At 46.0% G+C, this 21,120-nt stretch overlaps 2 protein-coding genes across 6 annotated transcripts; one reads left to right on the top strand and one right to left on the bottom strand.

The window, feature by feature from the left end:
• Window positions 1-548: 548 nt before the first annotated feature.
• MRPS7 (mitochondrial ribosomal protein S7) lies at window positions 549-4,881 on the bottom strand. The gene is made up of 6 exons (XM_072351745.1): window positions 4,604-4,881; window positions 4,147-4,247; window positions 3,170-3,361; window positions 3,016-3,079; window positions 2,326-2,493; window positions 549-1,303 (listed from the first exon to the last, which is right to left on the bottom strand). Exons 2-6 carry the CDS (start codon window positions 4,200-4,202, stop codon window positions 1,082-1,084), a joined length of 702 nt encoding a protein of 233 aa, XP_072207846.1. The 5' UTR covers window positions 4,203-4,247; window positions 4,604-4,881; the 3' UTR covers window positions 549-1,081.
• Window positions 4,222-20,923, top strand: GGA3 (golgi associated, gamma adaptin ear containing, ARF binding protein 3). 5 transcript variants are annotated; one of them, XM_072351740.1, is made up of 17 exons: window positions 4,222-4,538; window positions 7,970-8,054; window positions 8,775-8,850; window positions 9,315-9,413; window positions 9,953-10,076; window positions 10,527-10,630; window positions 11,139-11,219; window positions 12,122-12,259; window positions 12,835-12,916; window positions 13,411-13,527; window positions 13,814-14,083; window positions 14,885-15,003; window positions 15,345-15,667; window positions 16,160-16,425; window positions 16,610-16,779; window positions 17,498-17,608; window positions 18,771-20,923. In XM_072351740.1, exons 1-17 carry the CDS (start codon window positions 4,499-4,501, stop codon window positions 18,879-18,881), a joined length of 2,316 nt encoding a protein of 771 aa, XP_072207841.1. In that variant the 5' UTR covers window positions 4,222-4,498; the 3' UTR covers window positions 18,882-20,923. The 5 variants fall into 5 exon arrangements, with proteins under 5 accessions (XP_072207841.1, XP_072207838.1, XP_072207839.1 ...); XM_072351737.1 differs by having other exon boundaries at window positions 4,429-4,538; window positions 14,885-14,949; XM_072351738.1 differs by having other exon boundaries at window positions 4,429-4,538; window positions 16,301-16,425.
• Window positions 20,924-21,120: the final 197 nt, after the last annotated feature.

The raw sequence follows: 21,120 nt of genomic DNA, 5'->3' as shown, positions 1-21,120 counted from the left end.
CAGCTCACAGTCCCAACCAGGTTGTTTGGGAAAAGTTACAGAACATGCTGTGGTCAGATGCATCACAAGCAGCTCACCAAACTGCTGCTGTTCACTCCTTCCAGCAGACTGGCAGTATCTGCTTGTGTGTATGACTATGGGGCACTAGCTACCAATATCTGCTGGCAGCTTACAGCAGGATACGGGTTCTCGAGCACATGTGGCTAGAAACAAGTTTTATGTTTTATATAGTAACTGTTTTGGGTTTTTTCAAACTCTGGTGAGGTTCAAGTATAGTGTGTTTCTTATAAGAGTGGGAGAGGAAGAAAGAAAAAAAAATAGTCTACTGGGTGTTCTTTGTAATAAAAGTTTTCCACTAACGTGCCCTGCTTTCTCTCTGGGCAGCTGCTGAGCTGGAAGCAATACTTAAAAGTTTCTCCTGACAAAGGCAAGAAGGTTGTGATGTCAATTATTTCCTCCAGTATAAGGTGGCAGAGGGGGCTCATGCAACCAGAGCACCTGGAAAGAACAGTGTGAGATAAAAGCAATGGAGACAACAGTTTGGAATCAAGAAACCTTCCCTGTAAAGCACTGGTATTATTTTTTCTGTTAACATTACCCTGAAATCCGTACAGTGTTGCTGATGACCAGAACCAAAAGTCAAGGTTCATTATGGTATGGAAAAAACCCTCCAGATCTGCTCTTTCCTAGTTATGCAGCCAGAAAAATGTTGCTGCAAGAGTGGAGATTTAAAAGTCCCTAGCAAACACATAAGTGGAACAGATTATTTTGTACAGTGTTGCTGTAACAAAAGCATATAAAGCTTGTCTTCACAGAAACGTGATTATGAAAAACCTAGATCTGTGCAGGGATCAGTAACTGTTTCAGATTCCTCCTTTTCCCATCCAGACAAGCACAAAGCAAATGAACTGTGTGGGGACTGGAGAAACCTTCCTTGGCCTAGTTCAGAAGCTGCCCAGAAGGATTTCCCACCTTTCCCTCTACTTCCCAGCTTCTCTCAAGCAGGTGGCGCGGGGACTCTGCTCCCTGGGACCTGAGAGTGCTGGCAGAGCTCTGCAGCGCCTGCATCCCGTGCAAAGTCCTACCACCAGCGGAAGTGGGCGTAAGCCCGGTTGGCTTCTGCCATCTTGTGCAGCACGTGCTTCTTCTTGATGATGGGCCCTTCATTGTTGAAGGCCTGGATCAGCTCCTCAGAAAGCTTCTCAGGCATCAGTGTCCGACGGTGCTTGTTTTCCCTGCACTCAGTGATTAACCACTTCATGGCCAAGAAGCGCTTCCGGTTGTCCTTCAAAGGGACAGGGACCTGAGACACATTAAACCACAAGTTACTGCACAGAGAGGGACAGTAGCCTGCCCTGTTATCTGGTCAATCTTTTCTGCTGTTGTGACCCAAGTCAGAGATCTGGGGCTTCTACTCAAGTCCCATGATGTAGAATAGAGGATTGGTCCGTGAGCACCTGTACAGCTCATTCGTTTGCTGCCTGCCACTGACTCCTTAGACGCTGTTTGCTGCATATGTGTCTTAGTTCCACTGGGACAGAAATTAGTTTTTCTCACAGTCCTGGGTATGTTTGGCATTAGAAGGAAAACAAAGCTGATAATGCACCATTGTTTGTACTTATTGCTGGGCAGTGCCAAGGACATTCCAGCTCCTCTGCCAGCAAGGGGACTGGGAAGAGACAGGCCCAGGGCAGCTGATCCAAACTGAAGTAAAAGAGGCATTCCATACCATCTGACATAATGCAAATATAAGGGAGAGTAGTTAGCTGGGGAGGGGCTGCTGCTTGGGGACTGGCTGGGCATGGTCATTGGGTGGTAAGCAATTGCTTTTGTTGTATTTTGTGTTTTTGTGTGTGTATGTATATACATATATATGTGTATATATATATATGTATAAATACTGTTATTTTCTTTGATTTTTTTTTCCTTAGTAAATAGTCTTCACCTCAACCCATCCATTCCACTGCATTTTGTCCTAATTCTCTCCCTGTTCTCTCTCTAATTCTCTCTCATCTCACTGGGGTGGGGGGGAGGAGGAGGTGAATCACTGTGTGGTATTCAGCTATCTGCTGGGTTAAATCACAATATCCTACTTTTCATCTAGTCAGAGAAACAGAGACTGATGCTGCTAAGGGAAATTATCGTGCTCAGGGGCTGGAGTTCTAATCCTGGACAGGGTTTCTAGGTGTTGTTTTAATCTAGATTGCAAATTGGTTTTCTTGCTGGGTGAGAGGAATGGCTGAGCTGAAGGGGTAGCAACCGGCACATTTGCTTCCCTGGCTAATTCTCCCCTGACTAGATGTGCTCGAGACCCCCTCATTTCACCTGGTAGGTTTTGCCACCTCTCGTGATGTTGCTGAGTCCAATGATAGGCTGGCAGTTTTTCAGAGCCTGGTGGAAAATGACGTAAGGGTTACATTCAACTTTCTCCTTCTCATCATCTGGAGCTTTGTGGTACTTGTCCAGTTGCTTCCTCTTAATGTTCTCTAGAGTCTTGAGATAAAGTCAAGAAAGGAGATGTACACAGATGGATTATCCCGTGAAAATAGACCACTTTTTCAAGAATTCCATATACATTCGAACCTACAGCTGTTTTTCCAGTCCTACAGATAACAGGCCCATCAGGGATCTCTTACTCAAATAATTTTACAGCACTTTCTTTATTAGACATTGCATTTGAGGTGAGGAGGTCAAGTAACATGACTTGGGACAGATGCTGGGGAGGGAAGGGACGAAGCAGACACAGTGATACAGACCTGTGTGCATGAAGCATCTTCCCCTCCAAAGCCTGGCACTCAAGACCCCAGAGCCTCTGTAATTAGCAGTTTGGGCACATGTCCCCATTTCAAGAGCTGGAAAAACACCAGATGGGGCCACCAGCCAATGTCTATTATTGTAGGTCAGAGCAGGGGTTGAAAATGTGTCCTACAGATGACACATTTGTGGGCCTTTATTGGAAAGTATACAGAAGATAAGGCATTAAAAGAGTTAGAAGGAAGAAGCATGAGCACTCACCTGAGCCATGAGGCTTCTGGCCAGCACTTTATTTCCATCCTTCATCATCATATTGGTGAATTTACTGTGAACACAAAGCCCAGTGCAATCTGATTTAAATTCTCAGTTAATCAACTGCAGAAGTGGAAGTAACAGAGATGGTGCTTTCTCTGACCTGATCATGGGATCACTGAAAACGGAGCTGGAGATACTGGGAGGAGCTGCTTTAATGGGACGAACAGCCTTAAGCTCTTGCTTTTCCTTTTCTTCTTCAGACAGCTCATTAAAAGGTTTCTGATACAGTTCTTTGTTCACTTCTGGCTCTAGGAAGCTGGGGTTGTAGCGACTCCATCTCACCTGTGTCAGCCTGCAAAGAACAAGAAGGAACATTGTAAATCAACACCTGGTACGTCTCAGAGGGGAGCTGGACAGCCATGAAAACACATCTCAGAAGTCCCTGTTAGATGTGAGGTGTCTCCATCACTTACAACAGCAGAGCTGTAGGCACTATTCAATGTACAAGGGTCACACTGCTGCTGCAAAGCAATCCCTGCACCACAAACACAGCAAACTGAATGGGAGCCAAACACTGCAGCTTGGGAAGCTGCCGGCAATCACTGAGCACTATTTCAGAGAAGCATTTGCTGGCGTCCGACCTGAACCTCCCCTGGCACAACATGAGGCCATTCCCCCCCATCCTATCACTGCCACAAGGGAGAAGAGGCCGCCACAGCACAACCTTCCTGCAGGCAGCTGCAGAGCGATAAGGTCACCCCTGAGCCTCCCCTTCCCCACACCGAGCGATCCCACTCAGCTTCCCTTCACAGCAGTTCCGTTCCAGACCCTCCTCAGGTCTGCTGCCCCTCTCTGGATGAGCTCCAGGGCCTCAATGTCCTTCTCGTACCGGGAGGCCCAAAACCGAGCACGGTACTCGAGGTGCGGCTTCACCGCTGTTGAGCACGGCGGGATTTCACCTCCCTGCTGCCGCTGGCTGCACTCGTTCTGATACGAGCCACGAAGCCATTGGCCTTCTCGGCACCTGGCGGCCCGTCAGCTCCCAGCCCGCATTCCTCCCGCGTGCAGCCCCGCGCCCCGCATCGCTGCTCTCGGTGTCACCGCAGGGATCGCGGCTCCCGGCCCGGCCGCACTCACCGAGGCAGCCATGCCCTCAGACTCCGGCGCAGCCCCGCTGCCGTGGGCGCCGCCATCTTGCTGAGTGCGCAGGACTGGGGATGGAGGCGGCCCGGCCGCGCCTGCGGGAGACAGAAGAAACCGCACCGAACAGCCGGGCTCGAAACAAAAGAGCAGCGACCTGCGGCCGCCAGGAACGTCTCCTGCCGCTGTTCCGTGCGCCCGGTGCGGCGGCACCGAGATTCGAACGCCGGGACTCCCGGCCCACCGCGCGCGGCGCCGAACCGCCCCAGACGCAGAACCGGGACGGGGCGGTGCTGAGGCGGCACTGAGCGCGCACGGCTCCGCGCAGGTGGGCGGGGCGGGCGGCATCATGGCGGAGGCGGAAGGGGAGAGCTTGGAGTCGTGGCTGAGTGAGTAGCGTGGGCTCGAGCCCCCCCAGCACCGCTTCCCTCTCCTCCCCCAGCCCCGTCCTCACCTTCCCCGCTGCCTTCGCTCGGAGGCCGATCCCCGCCTTTCCCTGCTGCCGCCTCTCCCCCCGCCCGGGTCTGTCGGGCCGGTTCCCCTGAGGGGCAGAGCCGCGTTGGTTCCCGCGTACGTCGCTCCCGCGTTGTGCTGCCGAGCGGACGGGCCGTGCTCTGCCTGGCGGCACCGCGGGAGGAGGAGCTGTGGATGCCCGCTGTGCCTTTGGAAGGCTGCGGACTGCGGCACTTAAAGATCCGCTGTTAAGGAGGAGGATGCTGTGAGGACGCGGAGCTGTTTGATCCCGGGGCCCCGCGTGGCTCGGTCGGGATTCGTCTGGCCGACGTTCTCGGCGCGGGGTCTGGTGCTGCCGCAGCGGCTGTGAGTGCGGCGGGGGGACTCGGTGACCTCAGGGGTCTTTTCCAGTCTTAATGAGTCCGCGTTTCCCCCAAAGTCTTCGGAATATAGGACCTAATGGATAACTATGCGCTTATATCTATATGCTCGTTTGATTATAATGACCGAAATATTGAGCCATGGTTCTTAAGATCAAATAATTCTTGTTTGTTTTAAAATTCATTTATATGAAATTTAAATCAATACGCGGTGTTATCACTTGCAGGAGTTATCGGCTGCAGGATGTTTTCAGCTCTCAGTTCTTGTTTTGATCCCTTCTGTCCCCTCGTTGTTCTGCTCCTTCTCTGAACTCCCACAGTTGGTCAATCTCTCTCTTTTTAATTGTATCCAGTAAAACATGTGAAGAAACGCCCACATCCCTTCCTTTTAATTTTCCTCTAAGCAGGACTGACTCACCCAATTCAGTGTGAGAATATCTATATTAGGAAGGACATTTGAGACTGTGCGGCCTGGGAAGCTCCTTGGTGCTTCTTGTTTTTATTTTTAGTTGTGAAGTTGAGAGAGAAGATGACATCCTCCCTGCATGGGCAGTGCAGCTCTGTCACTGGAGAACATGCTGAGGAGCAGCATTACAAAGCAATTCCACACCACAAACAGTGTTGCCTGCTTCTGTTGCAGTAACCCTTATTGCAGAGCTGTGCACGTTTTTCAAGTCTTGAGCATTGCTCTCTCATTTAAGATAAAACATTTATGCCTCGTCACTGCGATGGTGATGTGCTGTGCCGGTGTGATGCACAGCTCCTCCCACAGTGAGGAAGCACAGATTGCTTGTCAATAAATTACCAGAGCAGCTGTGCACATGAGGAAGATGGGGCGCAGAGGCTGCGCATCTGAGTGCTCTCCCTGGGCCTTCGGAGTTACTTTTCCTGTAACTATCAGTAGGACGTACTGTGTGTAACACTAACCTTGAGGGCTGTGTGCACCTACCGTGTCCTTTATAGAAAGGAAGGGCAAGAGCTGCTTGGTGGCTCAGCAGCTCCCCGGTCACAGGAGGATGCCAAACTCAGTAACAGCACTATCCAGCCTTGCAGCTGCCCTTCTTTCTCATCTGGTGGAGACAGAGCCGTGAAGTAAAACCACCCTCATGTCCTAGTGCTGCAGTTATCTTGCTTCTTCATCTTCTGTCTCGTTTCAGGCAGCTGGGGTGAGTGAAGGTGATCCTTCCTGTTCCCTAACTGCCTGCAGGTGCTTCCCTTGCACTGAGTTGAAATAAAAGAGGTGGTTAGAAAATAGCAATGGTTGCGTGAGCACAGCTGGGTCCTTTGACTTGGGTGCTGCCTGTTCTGCTCCTCCCAAAATGAAACTTACTGTATCACGTTCCTGTCAGGCTTAGGCAATATGTAGGAATATAGTAGGTGCGGGTGGATAACATGTTCCACTGTTCTTTTTTCTTTATATTTTTGTTTTCCTTCTTGTATTGCCAAAGGCCAGCACTCTGCTGCACTCTGCTGCACTCTGCTGCATTTGAGAACTAGTGGTGATAAGTGGGTGGTTGGACTGGACGATCTTGTAGGTCTTTTCCAACCTTGGTGTTTCTGTGGTTGGTGAGATCCAGGTGGTCTGATGGACCGGTGGGTTTGGGCAGAGTATTCCCCATTCATGTGCTGAGCCTGAGCCGGGGCAGTGCTTTGTAGGATGGCTTTTGTCTTAACTCTGTGGAGAAATAAATGCGGGAAGTGTTCGTTACCAGTCACTTAATGGTTCTTTGCATTCTGAAGTTGTTGCTCTATGTAGAAAATAAAATAAGGGCCTTTTTTTTCACATCTAATGATGCATCTGAATGTTGACTCATTCGTGTTTTGAGATTTAGCAGAACAAATGGGTGCTGACTGGCTCTGATGCTTATGTCAGGTATGAAGCAATTTGTGTCCTAAGCGAAGTGCTGTCTAAAAGCCATGGCAGAGATGGTGACAGGGCTGGGGCAGAACCTGTTTTTTCTTGGCTGTTTCAACAGAGATACCAAGAGCACCAAGCTCTTCCTCTGGAGCCAGTTCTTGCATGGAAGGGTTGAACTTCATTTATAAGGCAGTGCAGAGGAGCTTCCAGCCTACATTTTAAGTTTTCCACATAAAAATAGAGGACTTTAGGTTATGTCTTCATTAGCATGATGCAGCTTCGTGCTGAAAAGGGTAAGCAAGGAAAAGTGGCTCTCCTGCAATGCTCTCATCTCCTTGAGTACTGTGCTCAGCTTTGGTTCCCTCACTACTAGAAAGACATTGAGGCCCTGGAGCTCATCCAGAGAGCGGCGACAGACCTGAGAAGGGTCTGGAATGAAACTCTGTGAAGGGAAGCTGAGGGAGTGGGATCGTTCAGTGTGGAGACAAGGAGGCTCAGGGGTGACCTTATCGTTCTCTACAGCTGCCTGCAGGGACGTTGTGGTGAGGGGGGAGTCGGCCTCTTCACCCATGTTACTTGCAAGAACAACTCAATGTATAATAATAAATTTCAACTCATTGTTCCCAGGAGAAATGCTGAGGCATCTAACAGATCCCCTGATGCTCTAAAACAAATGTCAGTGCTACATGACTGATATTAAACACCTGATCTGCCAGCTCTTACTGCTACTAAACTCCCAGGGAATGCAAAAACTATTTCCCACATAAAAAATCCAAGAGCTTTGCCTCTGAAGAGTTTAATGTTATAACCAAATAATATTTCAGGCGGAGGGAAGTTGTGTGAGCTCAAATACTTTCTTTATACTTTTGTTTGCAATATGGAAATTGCATGTTTTGAAGTATTTCATGTTTGGCATCTGTTTGTTTGTTTGTTTTAATCTGATTCTTGATGGTTTTTTGGGTGCCTCAGCTTGGATATATTGTTTCCCCTGGACAAATGTAGCATATGTGAACTTTCTTCATTTTATAGTTGGTAACAGATGTCAAAGGCTTTTCTCTAGGAAGTGCGTGACCTTTTATAATGTTTCTTTTTGCTTGAGTAGTAACATCTTCCCTTTCCCTTGCCAAAGATAAAGCCACTAACCCATCTAACAGGCAAGAAGACTGGGAATACATCATTGGATTCTGCGACCAGATCAACAAAGAGCTTGAGGGGTGAGTGTCCTGAACCTCCTTAGAATATTAATACAGATAATTGAACATACACAATTTAGAACATGTCGTTTGATCATCAGGGTTTCATGCTGGGCTTCCTATAAATACTGATATTTCAAAGAAGATTGGCAACAAAAGAAACAAAGTGTTGCAAAGTTTGCTTTGTCTTATGTCAAGGGCAGCATGGTTTATGTGCACACTGAGCGCTAGGAAAGTGAAAGCCAAATCTGCCTCTTGTCAGCCTCTGCTGCAGGGTTCTCATCCAGCCAAACTCATCCTGGTTTGCTGTCTGTAAGACAGGGTTATAACTCTCAGTGCTTCATGTCATTAAAACCTGTACAGGGCTTAACTGAGGAAACCTCCTGGGTCACAACATTCCTGTGAGCTAAGGCAGACATGTTTTCTTCTGGAAAAAGGAAATTAATGCATTGAGTGATGATGTGATTTCCTGGTCTTGGACACTGCACTGGGTGTTGTTTGGCCCATCCCAGGGAGGAATCTGGAACTGCTTTCAGACTACCAGCCCCGCTTCCTTTTATACACGCAAACAACCAGGCTTAGAGATGCCCTGAAGATTTTTTGTCAGCCTAAAAGTACTGAATGTCGTTTATTTTAATCATATGAAAAATGTCTTTTTTAAACAGCAGAATTTGTGAAAGCCTGAAAATACCTTGCTGTGTTTGTCTGCTCTGTTTGTAATGAGCACCTGCCTTATTTCAGGCCGCAGATAGCTGTGAGACTCCTGGCTCATAAGATCCAGTCGCCGCAGGAATGGGAGGCAGTCCAAGCACTGACAGTAGGTAGTCCTTGCCACCTCTCCAATCCAGTTACATGTCACTTGGCATCTTCCATGCAGGGTATAAGAGGAGCACAGTGTGTGTTAGTGGGGCTAGCTGGGGCTAATTCTGGGGCTCCTCTGCTGGAATGGGAGCATGCCTGCCAAGCTGAAGTGTCCATATTAGTCAGTAGCAACAGACAAGTCTTTGTTAGTTTCAGCTGCTTTCCTTTGTTATTCTCAGGTAAGGTTTTTGTGTTTCTTGTTTTGAACTTTAATGGGGAGGTAATTGATTCATAAATACATTTCTGCGAGTAGGAGAGTTACTGCAGCCCTTCTTGGTGTGTCACCTAAAGATTTGGGGGTTGGTGCCTGTAGCTCACTGACAGGGGACCTTCAGCTCCCCTATAAGCAGAATACATCTATGCTGTTACTGTAGAGTTTTTGCGTTCACTTCAGCTCTTGTTTCTGTCACTTGAATGCAGGTGCTGGAAGCCTGTATGAAGAACTGTGGGAGAAGATTTCATAATGAAGTGGGAAAGTTTCGTTTTTTGAATGAATTAATAAAAGTTGTGTCTCCAAAGGTTAGTCCCTGAGCCTTGCTGCTGCATTTACTTATTGCCTGGCCTTCATGAGCAGCAGGCAACTTCCAAAATGTTTCTGTCTGCCTTGCTGCATTCATTAGTCCATATTCAATGAGCATTTGTTTGCTAATCTTCTTGTGTGTTCTTGTTACGGCTTTTCTCAATAAGTGTGCCTATTTACTATTAGTGTATAAACCTTGTTATGGGAGCCCCTGTGTTACATGAAGCATTAAGCCATCAACTATTTGGTGATTTTTCCTTGTTTTCTTTGTTTAATTTTATATTTCTGGGGGAGGGAGGGATCACTCCAACATCAGCGATGCAGAAATTAGAGCATAAGATTTGGCATCTCAAAGACTTTGTTCGCTGCTACTTCAGAAAAATTAGAGAAACATTTTTTCCTCTCAATACGGTGTCTTAGATCTTTGGTTATACACTTCAGTGTGTATCACTGATCTCCTCCTATTGTCTGGGTTTGGGCTTTCTTCTCAAAAAGAAACTGAGAATGTGGAGAATCTCCATCTTTGTCTCATTCTTAGTACCTAGGAGATCGGGTCTCTGAGAAAGTGAAGACCAAAGTAATTGAACTGCTGTATAGCTGGACAGTGGCATTACCAGAAGAATATAAAATCAAAGATGCCTACTACATGCTGAAGCGACAAGGTAGGAGGTCAGCTGCTCACTTATGCATTCTTTCCTTAAGCAGGAGTGGCACGAAACATAAAAACTTTTAATGATGTGAGCAGACTGACAGGACGTGGAACAAGGGAAAAATTCCCTGAAGCACTGAGGAAGCTACTCACTGACTGGGGGACTGCGTTGGCGTTTTATTTTTATTTAATTTTACCTAGATCAGTGAAACACCTTGCAAATGCTTATGTTTGGATTTGTAGGGGTCTCCGTGCCCTTTCTCCCACCCCTGTCCTGGAACTAGTCTTTAAATAGTTTAAAGTGCTCACTGATTTTTTGATGCTGTGTTGTGCATTGGAATAGTGCGGTAGCATCGATGGATGGTTTGGCTGCTTGCTCACTTTGACAACAGCACATGAATAAAATGGTGTACCGCCTGGCCTGACTGAATTGCAAATCCTTGTGGGTTCTCTCTGCTTTCAGGGATTGTAATGTTTGATCCTGTGATTCCTGTGGACAAAATCCTGATTCCTTCTCCACCGCCTCGTCCCAAAAACCCTGTGTTTGATGATGAGGAGAAATCCAAGGTATAGTGAAGACTTGTGTTGTAACCACTAACAAAAAGTAATTACTTAATGCATGTTTAGAATAAGAAAGGAAAGTACAATAATTCGGCTTTTATTTTGGGAGAGATGTTCTGTACTTTCAAAGAATTCATTGGTTTGAGCACAGCTACTTTGTCCATCTAGGCTGAGACCTGTTATGGGTATGTAGTAACTTGCTGCTAAAGTGCCATCCTGCTGTAATACTAGCAGGCAAAGAATGTTTCACTGACAGGGCCAAAAATCATGCACAGGAGGAATAACTGTCTAATGTCAAGTCTCTTGAGACCTGGTGGCATGTGCGGCCTGTTTAGAAGCAAGAATGTAGCAACTTGTGTAAAACAATAAACCCTTATATGACTCCTGGTGAAGTCACTGACTGTGAAAGCAGTGTGAACCGTATATCTTTTTCCATGAATTGTTCCCTTAATTTCTTCTTGCAACTTCCCTTTGCCAGTCTTTGTTTCTCAAATATCCCCTTCTTGTCTTCCAGCTTCTAGCCAAACTACTGAAAAGCAAAAACCCAGACGATTTACAAGAGGCAAACAAGCTTATTAAATCCATGGTAAAAGAGGTAAGAAAGCCCTGTAGAACTGAACCCAGTTGGTGGTGGTGTTCTTCCAGAGTTTTAAAAGGTGATTCGAAATTGTTGGAGAACTTTAGCATCATGTGAATGGCAAATATTTGGTTTCTCAGGTTTCAGAGGCATTGTCTTAGTTCATTTTATAGATAACTGAATGAGACTGACTATTAGCAACATCCGGCCTGCTATTGTTTTCTTAAAACCTCTAAGATACTTGCAGGTATCCAGGTGATTAGTGGCTTAAAAGGATGCCATCTGATGACTTAACAGCACTGACTGAAATAAATGCTCTGGTAATTTTGTCCCTAGCTCACAGCTGGCAGGGAGGTATTTTTAACACAGAAATGTCTGTAGTTGTTGCACCTGGTAAGACAGGGCAAAAAGATTCAAGAATTGAATGTGATGTTGAAGTTAACTCATTTCTTGTCACTTTAGATGGCTTTTCACATGAGAATTTGGTGGAAACACCACTGTACCACTTCTGGTTGATGAGGTCTGAGTCATCAGACTGAGTCACCTCATGGAAACACCTTCCTGTTTGCAGAGCTGTGCTGCATCCACACAGAGTACATCATTACAAACCTGAAGTCCAAGAAATGACTCACTGTGATTCTATCCCTCCCACCCTCCAAGAAGTATAGCTTCTTGACTGAAGAGGAAATATAGATTACTGAAATGTTTCCATTCAAGCTTCCCCTGCCACTGGGGCCTGGTAGACTTCCCTAATCTTTCAGTTGTTTTGTTCTGATGCGTTTGTTTTGTTTTGTTTGGGATTTTTTTAGTTCAATCTTAAATAGACATTACCTGGTATGATTTACAGATACAACCTATTGTTTTGGTGCAGTGAATCCTTACAGGAAAGCTTACTTTTCATGTCTCTTTGCATCCTGAAGGATGAGGCTCGGATTCAAAAAGTGACAAAACGTATGCACACACTGGAGGAAGTAAATAACAATGTGAAACTGCTGAATGAGATGTTGGTTCATTATAGCAAAGAGGACTCATCAGAAGCTGATAGAGAGCTCATGAAGGTATGTCTGAGCTGCTGCTTCCCAGAAATACTGCAGTCAGTCCTTTGCTCCTTTCCACATTTTGAATTTTTCAAAGAATTACAAGCAGTGCAATAAAATGGGGAGCAGTAACAAGGAACAAGAGCTCTTGGAAACAACTATGTAATAGCCATGTTTTTAAAGACTTCGCCAAAGGACTCAGTGCTTTGCAAGGACAGTGTATAATAGCTCTCTTGCACATGGTTGAAATCAGGTACAGCTGTTCTCCAAAGATGCAGTGTAGCAGAATCAAGAAGCTGCAATTTCTGATTCTTGTTTTTACTATGGCTCACTGGTTGCTGATAATAACTGTCCCTCGCAGCACTGTGGGTAGGTGGAACATGGCAGAAAATTTGTCTTTCCCTATAGCTAGCATTGCAAGATTGGGAGAACATCAAGAAGATGAAAATTAAAACAGCTGGGATGTCCAGCACAAGGAGGCTGGTTTCTGTGTTCTGGGCTTTCCAGAGAATGCTGGGAAGTCTTTCTGTGCTGACTGGTATTGCCGACAGTGCTTCCTGGTTGATGAGACCCTTTGTCCTGATTTCTCTTCTCAGGAGCTCTATGAAAGGTGTGAAACCAAAAGACGGACATTATTCAAACTAGCCAGTGAGACGGAGGATAATGACAGCAGCTTGGGTAAAATAAGCTACACTTCTTTTTAACTGCTGTTATGACCAATGACCTTTGAAGGGTTGAGCAAGGGAATGGCTGCTGTAAAGGTGCCTCTTCACTGTGGATGAGCTTTGCTTTGAGCAAGCAAATAAAAGACAAGGTCCTTGCCTCTTTATGCTTATCATTTAAATTCAGACAGGGGCTTGACAGTATTAGTGGGAGGCTGGGGAAGGATGGTAATACGGGATGGCTGCTGTCTTGGAAGGGGAGAAGAGTTACGTGGGAAACAAAACCTTGGAGTCATTTTCTCTGTTACTGTGTATGTAATGTGTATGGACCTAGAAAGGTCAAGGTCTTGCTTGGAGAAGCATGGCACAGAACAGACAGTAACAGAATTAGTGGCTAAATAATTGTGTTTTTTCTTGCTAATTATGTAGCTGGTGGCTGAGTATTCTGAGCATTAGTGGGAGCAAAATGGCTAAAGTCTTGAAGGTTGTGTTTGACTGTTTTTCATGTAGGAGATATTCTGCAGGCCAGTGACAATTTATCCCGTGTGATAAATTCCTATAAAAAAATAATAGAGGGGCAAGTGATCAATGGTGAAGTGGATCTCCGAGTGATCTCAGGAGTGGAAGGTGAGTTCCTAGGAAGCCAGCTATTCAATTTCGAGTTTTCTAGGCAATGACTGGAGCAAGCAGGTGCTGCTTTTCAGATGGAAATTTCCTAAGCATCTGGATTGGTTTAAGTAAATGGTTAGATGGACACTGTGTGGGCTTTCTCCTTTGTAAGAGCCATAAACCACGTTTAAGTGCGTATCCATGCTACCTAAAACATCTCTCTGATAGTGGCTTCTGTACAATGTTCTTGCTCTGAGCCTTTTGCCTTCCCCTCCTAGTTGTGCTTATCTCCTGTTTGGTACAGGGAGTAACTCCACAAATAACCTCAACACCCTCATTGACCTTTCTGGACTGGATGCCACCAGCACCCCAACACCTCCAGTTCCACCCACCACCCTGACGCCAGCTCCCACAGCAGCCCCAGTTCCAGCAGAAATCCCCATTCTCCCGCCTCCTCCACAGACATTTTCACAATTGCGGAGCAGTTCCTTGAGCCAAGTGGAGGCTGCACCCACTCAGCAGAGCAGCACGGCTAATTCTCTTTCCTTGCTGGATGAGGAGCTTCTGTGTTTAGGTAAGACACTAAGGAGCTGAGAAAAGGGCTGCTCAATCCCTGCCTGGCAAAGTCCACATATTTTGTCCACACCAGATTTCCTTTCCTTTTGCTTCCTCCAGTAGGTTACTTAGTGAGCCCTAAGTCTCCCCTCTGGTGGAGTTTGAGAGGTGGAATTGAGAGAATTTGGTGATTTGGGTGATGCAAATGGGAACAGTAATTTGTGCCATTCGCAAAACGTTTATACTGGGATATGTTTCTTTGCTGTGATTCTGGTCAGTCTTGCATGTCTTCAGGTCTGTTATTTCTTAGGAAGTCCAGAGGATTTCTGAGACACTCATGTCATCCTGAGTATAAGAACTGGTCTGTGAGTTGGTATTTAATTCTAATGTTCCCAGAATGGGCTTCAGATGGAAATACCCTGAGTGTAATTGCAGACTGATCGCTGTGGATGCTTAGACATGCAGACTGCAGTTTGGTACTGATTTCACTGCTGACTTTGTGGCTCTACTAAAGAGAAAGGCACCTGATGGGGAGTGTTAGAAGAAGCCTGCAGAATGCCTGCATGCGAAGCTCATTTATGAATAGCAGGAGATGCTGTAAATCAGGATGAATTAGAAAAGCCACATGCAGGAGATTGGTTACTGGTTCTGTTGGTCTCTTCATCAGTGTAGACTTGCAACCCATTTTGGTCTTTCGTTAAGATTTTGGGCTATGGCACTTGCTGAATCAAGTAGTTTGGCACTGAAACAACTGCCATGGTATGCAGCCTAGCTCATTTTCTACTCATTACCTACTTGTTATTTTTACTTTTCCTTTCAGGCTTGAATGACCCAGCCCCTGCAGGGAAGGAGGCATCAGAAAACAACCAGTGGAGCGTGTTCGAGGTAGCAAGGAGAGACTTTCTCAGGGAAGGAAGGGAGGGCTTGCCATTGTGGAAGGTCTCATGACACATTTTGTCACCTTACAGAAACATCACATGCAAGCAGAGGGGTTGCTGTTACTGAGGGGAAGTCTGGCATATCCCCAAGATCTGGGATAGCTGTGTCTGAATGGAGTAGATATCTCTGAACATGGCTTTCTGTTTCCAGTCTGTCCCCCATGATGTTAGCACTTCCTTTGCTTAAATTACAGATCAGATGTAGTCCTGACATAGGCCACAGACTTTGCTGCTTGCCACCCACCACCTGTTCTTGCAGTAATCTCTCTCCTGCTGTAACAATGCCACCTCTGCAGCGGGGAATAGTAGTGACTGAGAGCATGTACTTGTGCTCTCTTGCAGAATGAGCAGCTGGACCTGAATTTCTTCAATCCAAAGATGGTGACTACTGCTTGCAACCCTTCAGGGAGCCCTCTTCTCCATCACACATTGCAGACCACGTGTGGAACATCAGTGACACTGCCTTCTGCTTTCACAGCCTCTCAGACTGCTCCCAGCATGCCTGCACCAAACTCCATGCCATTTATGTTCTCTGCTGGGCTGGGTGCCCCTGTGGAGCCTTCCAAGACAATTCCAGCTGCTTCTGGGTACTTAAGTTCATCTGCGGGGAGCAGTATGTCTCATAAGATGGATACATTGGGACACCTGCTTGAGGAAGCTAAAGGGTAACTAAAAGTTTTGGACTTCCCTTCGTCTCAGCATTTAGGAAACCAAGCTTGCTGTAATGTCAGGTTCAGAGACAGACATTCAACTTCAGTTTGGTAGGAATGTGTGCCTGGGATTTTTATGAACTATTATAACAGTCCCAGCTTCAACAGAGAAAGGCAGAAACTACCACGTAAAGCACAACAGCTGTGCTATTGCCAGATTTTAAGTGTGCAGTGTAAAGTTGAACTGGCTGTTATGGTTCAAAGGCCTTTGGCCATCTCAGCCTTGCCCTTTTTTGCCAAGGTGGGACTCTTGCTTTTTTACTGAATTAGGGAGAATTATGCATAATACTACCAACACCATTTTTCTTGTAGCTCTGCTTTTTATGTAAGACCTTACTGGCTCCAGGCTGCTGCTTTGTCCTTGTGATTTGCTCTTATCTCTGGGTTTGTGCTAGAATGCTTGTTTCACTTTCAGCTTAATTTTGCCATGATTTTTCTGTCTTCCAGGGCTGCCACCCAAAGCATGGCAACACCCTCAGTGTTACCTGGGGTTACTTTGCCAGCCCCTGTCACATCTTCTCCATTAATGATACCTGCAGGGCTGGCAGTCACTGCCCCAGGAACACCCCCAATTCCTTTCCCAAACAGCTGCACTGCTGTCTCAGGGAGCTCTCTCTTCCATTCAGCATCATTCCAGCAGCAAGGCAGTCCTATGAAGGCACCTGAAATTTCTTTGGCCAACGTCCATGTTCCCTTGGAATCTATTAAACCTAGTAAGTACCTTCAGGTTTTTCACCATTCTCTGGACATTTTTTTAATATCAGAGCTTCCTGACGGAGTTTATGAAGTGGAGAACAAGGGTGAGACACCCCAGCCAAATGTCAGATTGACAGTACTGCTGGAGATTGTTTTCTGCAGCATAAACTGTGTTCCTCTCCTCTTCTTGCTCTGTGGCAGGCAGTGCCCTCCCAGTGACAGCCTATGACAAGAATGGCTTCCGCATCCTCTTGCACTTTGCCAAGGAGTGCCCCCCAGGAAGGTCAGACGTACTGGTTGTGGTAGTCTCAATGCTGAACACAGCACCCCTTCCTGTGAAGAACATTGTGCTGCAGGCTGCTGTACCTAAGGTAGGGGTGCATGGTTCAGACCCACAGTGTGAATCTGCGTGTTCAGGGCGGTCTGGGTATGAACTTGGGGACTTAGATTGCAACACACTGGTTCTGCCTTATTGTAGTCTGTGCTCTGCCCATTTTCAAAACATAAAAGTAGTTGTTAGAATCAGAAAATGCTAAACAGGACATGTCAAGAACTGCAAGTAGTACATGTTTTGTTTTTCTTTCTATCTAAAATCGATCCAACTGTGTCTGGTCATGTAAATAGCTCAGATAGCACATTGACAGGACTGTTATGTGGATAAACCCATCCTTAAGGTGTTTGGGAATCAGAATTTCATGAAGATTTGTTAAATTGAAGAATATGTTCCTTTCTGGTCGTTACTGCAGCTACATAATTTTGGATGGTTGATTTGTGTTTTGAAAAGTGTGGCCCAAATGGCTACAATCTGCTCACTGTCATTAAGTTGCATTAAAGCCTCTGCTATAAGAGCACTCAGGTAAGAAGGGGTGCAGTTGGTGTTCTGACCCCAGTGCTTTTACTCTGGACTGACTTGCTGGTCTGCCTGCTCCTATTGTGTTCTGCAAGTGGACCGGTTCTTGCCTCCTTCTCACACACTGATTGATTCTCTTCATCTTGGATGTCTGCTGTTGTCTCCACAGTCTCTGCATACATCTTCTATTGTCCCCAAAGGTAGGAGATGCTCCATTCTTTTTGTTTGTTTGTTTGCAGTCCATGAAAGTGAAGTTGCAGCCACCCTCTGGCACAGAGCTGTCTCCATTCAATCCCATCCAGCCACCTGCTGCCATCACCCAAATCATGCTTTTGGCAAATCCTACAAAGGTGAGGATAGACGATAACAGAGTGGGATTTATCATGTCACTTTTCAGAATGATACAATTTAAGATGAATTCTTCAGGGATATTGGACCAAAACCGTGAGCAAGCACAGCTCTTAATTCCTAGTTTGCCCTCCAGAAGCAATTACCGCAGCAGCAGATCAGTGACATTTCAGTTCAGGGCTTGAAAGGGGCTGTACACAGTCTCTTCCCCAGCTGACTTTTTCAGCAAGAAAAAACTTGAGAAAACACTGTACATTTTTTCCCATCAGTGGACAACAGTCTTATAGGGCTTTGCTTTAGAGGAGAACAATTGGAGCTGCTTCAGGAGCTTATCTTAAATCCCTTGTGCACTGAACGTGTCCTGCTGTAATGATGATTAGTGTGATGTGAAATTAACTGGTTCTCTGGAAAGAGTTCTGCTGTGTTGAGGTTCTGTGCAGCCTGACAGACTTGAACAAACAGTGTGATGTTGGGTCCTGTCCCTTCCCTTTGCGTATTGTGGGATGCGCTTGTGACCAGTGAAATAGCATGGTTAATACTCTCCTTTCTGCTCATGATGCTAGGAGCATGTGAATAGCTGTGGAAACCCTTCCTGCAGTTATTTATTTAGGTAGCCTGATGTGTAAACCTCAAAGCTGCATGCTAAAGTGTTTGAGAATTATAGCAAAAGTGGCCTTAAGGTATCAGCTGAAATTTATGATATTTAAAGGGATGTTTGCAGATTGCTGAAACTTCACTTTTTGAAGCACGTGGGGATCCTCTATTGAAAGATGGGCTCCATCTGCTGCTTACTGGGAATTCTGCAGAGCAGAACCTTCTTTGTCTTCTTGCATGTGATGCATAATTCAGTCTTGAAGATGTTGATTATTCCAGCATCATTCTTCAGGTTCTTTGGAGAGCAGCTGAGCTGTGGATGCTAGCTACACGTATAGCAAACTATTACTGCAGATCACTCATGCTTTTCTTCCGCTGTTTCATGCTAAGCAATAAAGCTTTTGTATTTTTAAATCTGTAAGGTAAATAACTTGGGTTACCTTGACCCTCTTCCCTCTGCAGCATGCAACAGCGTTGTGATTTCTGTAGAGCTGTGATGGTGAGATTTTTTGTGCCAGAACAACTGGGGTTGTTCTCATGTTTTGCTCTTGGGTTTTGTCATTTTTGCAGGAAAAGGTGAGGCTGAGGTACAGACTGACCTTCGCACTGGGAGACCAGCTTGCCACAGAGATTGGTGAAGTGGATCAGTTCCCCCCAGTAGAGCTGTGGGGGAATCTATGACATTGAAACTCTGACAGAGACTCTGTGACAGGACCAGGAAAGGATCCCACGAGACTGAAGTGAATGTGACGGGAGGGACACACATGCTATCCACTGGTGATGTTCAGCTTTGTTTACATGTCCTGCCCACTCTGCTTGTAGCTTTAGTCCAGAATGTTTTACTGAAGGCAGCTGGTAACACGTAGTGCTGGCTGCTTTCATCTCGGCCTCCGGGTGAATCTGATTCTATCTTCCACTCTATTAAACTAGAAGTTACTGCATTTTGAGGGGAGACCTGTCAACAGGAGGTGTAAGTTAGCGTGTTCCTGTACTGCTGTCCAGAGAGACCTACATGATGGTAGTGATGCTACCCCAAGCTTCCTCAGTGCAGAGCCCTTACACGTGTTGTTCCTCGGACTTTTACCTCCTCAGTGCCAGCCTGGACCTGCTAAGCATGTTAAGCAATAATGCTGGCTCCACGAGGTAATGCTTTTTTGTTTTATTTATTTTTTTTAACACTGAAATGGCACTTAGCTCCCTTAGCTCCCTCCATCTGCTTCTTTCCCAGTGGTCAGTGTAAGCAGACCTCAGCTCTTGTGTTGTGTGACACTGCTGCATCTTCAGTTAATACATTTATTTTATACTGTGGGCTGCCTCTCTATTGTACCCATTTGGGGCAGCTGGGGCTGCTTTGTATGCAAACGGCTAAACTGGTTATTTTTCTGTCCTCATGGCATTCCATAGTGTGGGGAACAGAGAAGTGTGGTGAGGTAAAAAGGGCTGGAAAGTTGTTTTCAGCATTGGTGGTACCTGGCATGCAGAAGTGTCTGTAGAGCCTCTAATCCAGGGATGAGGAGAGTGTCTCTCAGGTCCCCTCCTGCAGGCAGTGTCATTTTGTAGTTCAGTACTGAGATGAGTACGGTGAAATTCAACGTGTAAATAGTAGAGCTCTAGGATGGCCAGACAGAAACAAGCAGGGAAGGGAAAGAAGGCTCTGCTGGGCTGTGGTGATGCGTGCCCTGCTTTAATAATTCTCTGTATTAAATGGCTAAGTGCAATCGTCTCCAGAAGAGGGAGAGTGGTTTTACTGGACATCAGTATTCAGTGCTAGCAGGTGGCAGAGGAATTGACTAGAAACAAGGTTTAAATGACTGAAAGTTGATTACAGAAGTCCCTTCCTTCTCTCAATGTACAATCTCAAGCAGTGCCTCAAATTGCTTTGAGACACTGTCGAATGTTTGTAACATCCGTTGACAAAAGCACAGGTAGGATGGATCCTTGGACAAAATGCTGCTGGAATTAATACAGGCTGTAAAACCATGACTCAAATACAGCTTGCAGTTAGTTGTGTCATCTTTTCTGAGGCGAGAAATAAATACTAGAAAAACTGGATTTAAAGGCCTGAAGAGATCAGAGGTATCAGGCAACTGTGGAAACCCCGAGGGGAAGGAATCAAAGCTTTGGCCAGGTATGTCACTGTATGTTCCTGCTCCGAACTCATGAGGACCAGAGTCTTGTTAGCTCTGTGACAAGGAGGGTGGCAAAAGGGAGCCGCGTCTTTGAGATTCCTACAGACAGCAGCAACTTAAGTTGATGGACTGTGACAGAGCACAAGGAAAGAATTTCTGCCTCAGAAACGCTCTTGCCACTTTAGGCACGGTAGGCATAGGGATAGTATTTAGGTCACTTAAGTCTGCCCAGGTGCTGTCAGTATATCCCGAGGAAGCAGATTTCACTGCTTTAGATGCCTATTCGTGAATCTCGCTGTGACTTTGCGGAAGTCAGAAGAGCACAAGTGCTTTCTGCAGAATGGTGGTGTTCTCACTGACTGGCAGTGCACTGCATGTGCTGTACAGCCACATGGAAAGATGCCATAGTCTTGCTGCGTGGAAATGCATTGTTATAGACTTTGAAATTAAGCTATGAATGAGTGTTCCTTGTCAGTAGGTTGAGGTTCTTGCTTCATACCAAACAGTCATTACTGTAAATACATCTCAGATGCATTTGTTTTGCTGCATGTTAAATAAACTGGTTTCCCTACTTTGCTCTGGGGACAGCCCTTACTGATGGTTGATTGTGGAGGATAATGCTGGTTCTGGAAACACTAAGGTTCGGTCCATCACAGCTGAAGCCCATCTAAACTAGAAAACAGCAACTTCTGCCCTTTGGGTTAAAATGCCACTGCCTTAAAAGATACGTTTAGTTTCAGTTCTGGGCAATTAGTGGCACAGCAGCTGAAAACACAGATGGAAGGGGGTCT

This window comes from Excalfactoria chinensis, chromosome 17, assembly GCF_039878825.1.
Source record: "Excalfactoria chinensis isolate bCotChi1 chromosome 17, bCotChi1.hap2, whole genome shotgun sequence".
Taxonomy (NCBI): domain Eukaryota; kingdom Metazoa; phylum Chordata; class Aves; order Galliformes; family Phasianidae; genus Excalfactoria; species Excalfactoria chinensis.
Note: the sequence above shows the minus strand (reverse complement) of the source record. Positions and strands in the feature narration are given on the sequence as shown.

Coding starts and splice junctions, on each gene's coding strand:
- MRPS7 (XM_072351745.1), bottom strand. CDS start 4,202: ATGGCGGCGCCCACGGCAGCGGGGCTGCGCCGGAGTCTGAGGGCATGG. Junction 3,080..3,169: donor TTCAGTGATCCCATGATCAG/GTCAGAGAAAGC, acceptor TTGTGTTCACAG/TAAATTCACCAATATGATGA. Junction 2,494..3,015: donor CCAGAAGCCTCATGGCTCAG/GTGAGTGCTCAT, acceptor CTTTATCTCAAG/ACTCTAGAGAACATTAAGAG.
- GGA3 (XM_072351740.1), top strand. CDS start 4,499: ATGGCGGAGGCGGAAGGGGAGAGCTTGGAGTCGTGGCTGA. Junction 12,260..12,834: donor CTGATAGAGAGCTCATGAAG/GTATGTCTGAGC, acceptor TTCTCTTCTCAG/GAGCTCTATGAAAGGTGTGA. Junction 15,668..16,159: donor CTGCTTGAGGAAGCTAAAGG/GTAACTAAAAGT, acceptor TCTGTCTTCCAG/GGCTGCCACCCAAAGCATGG.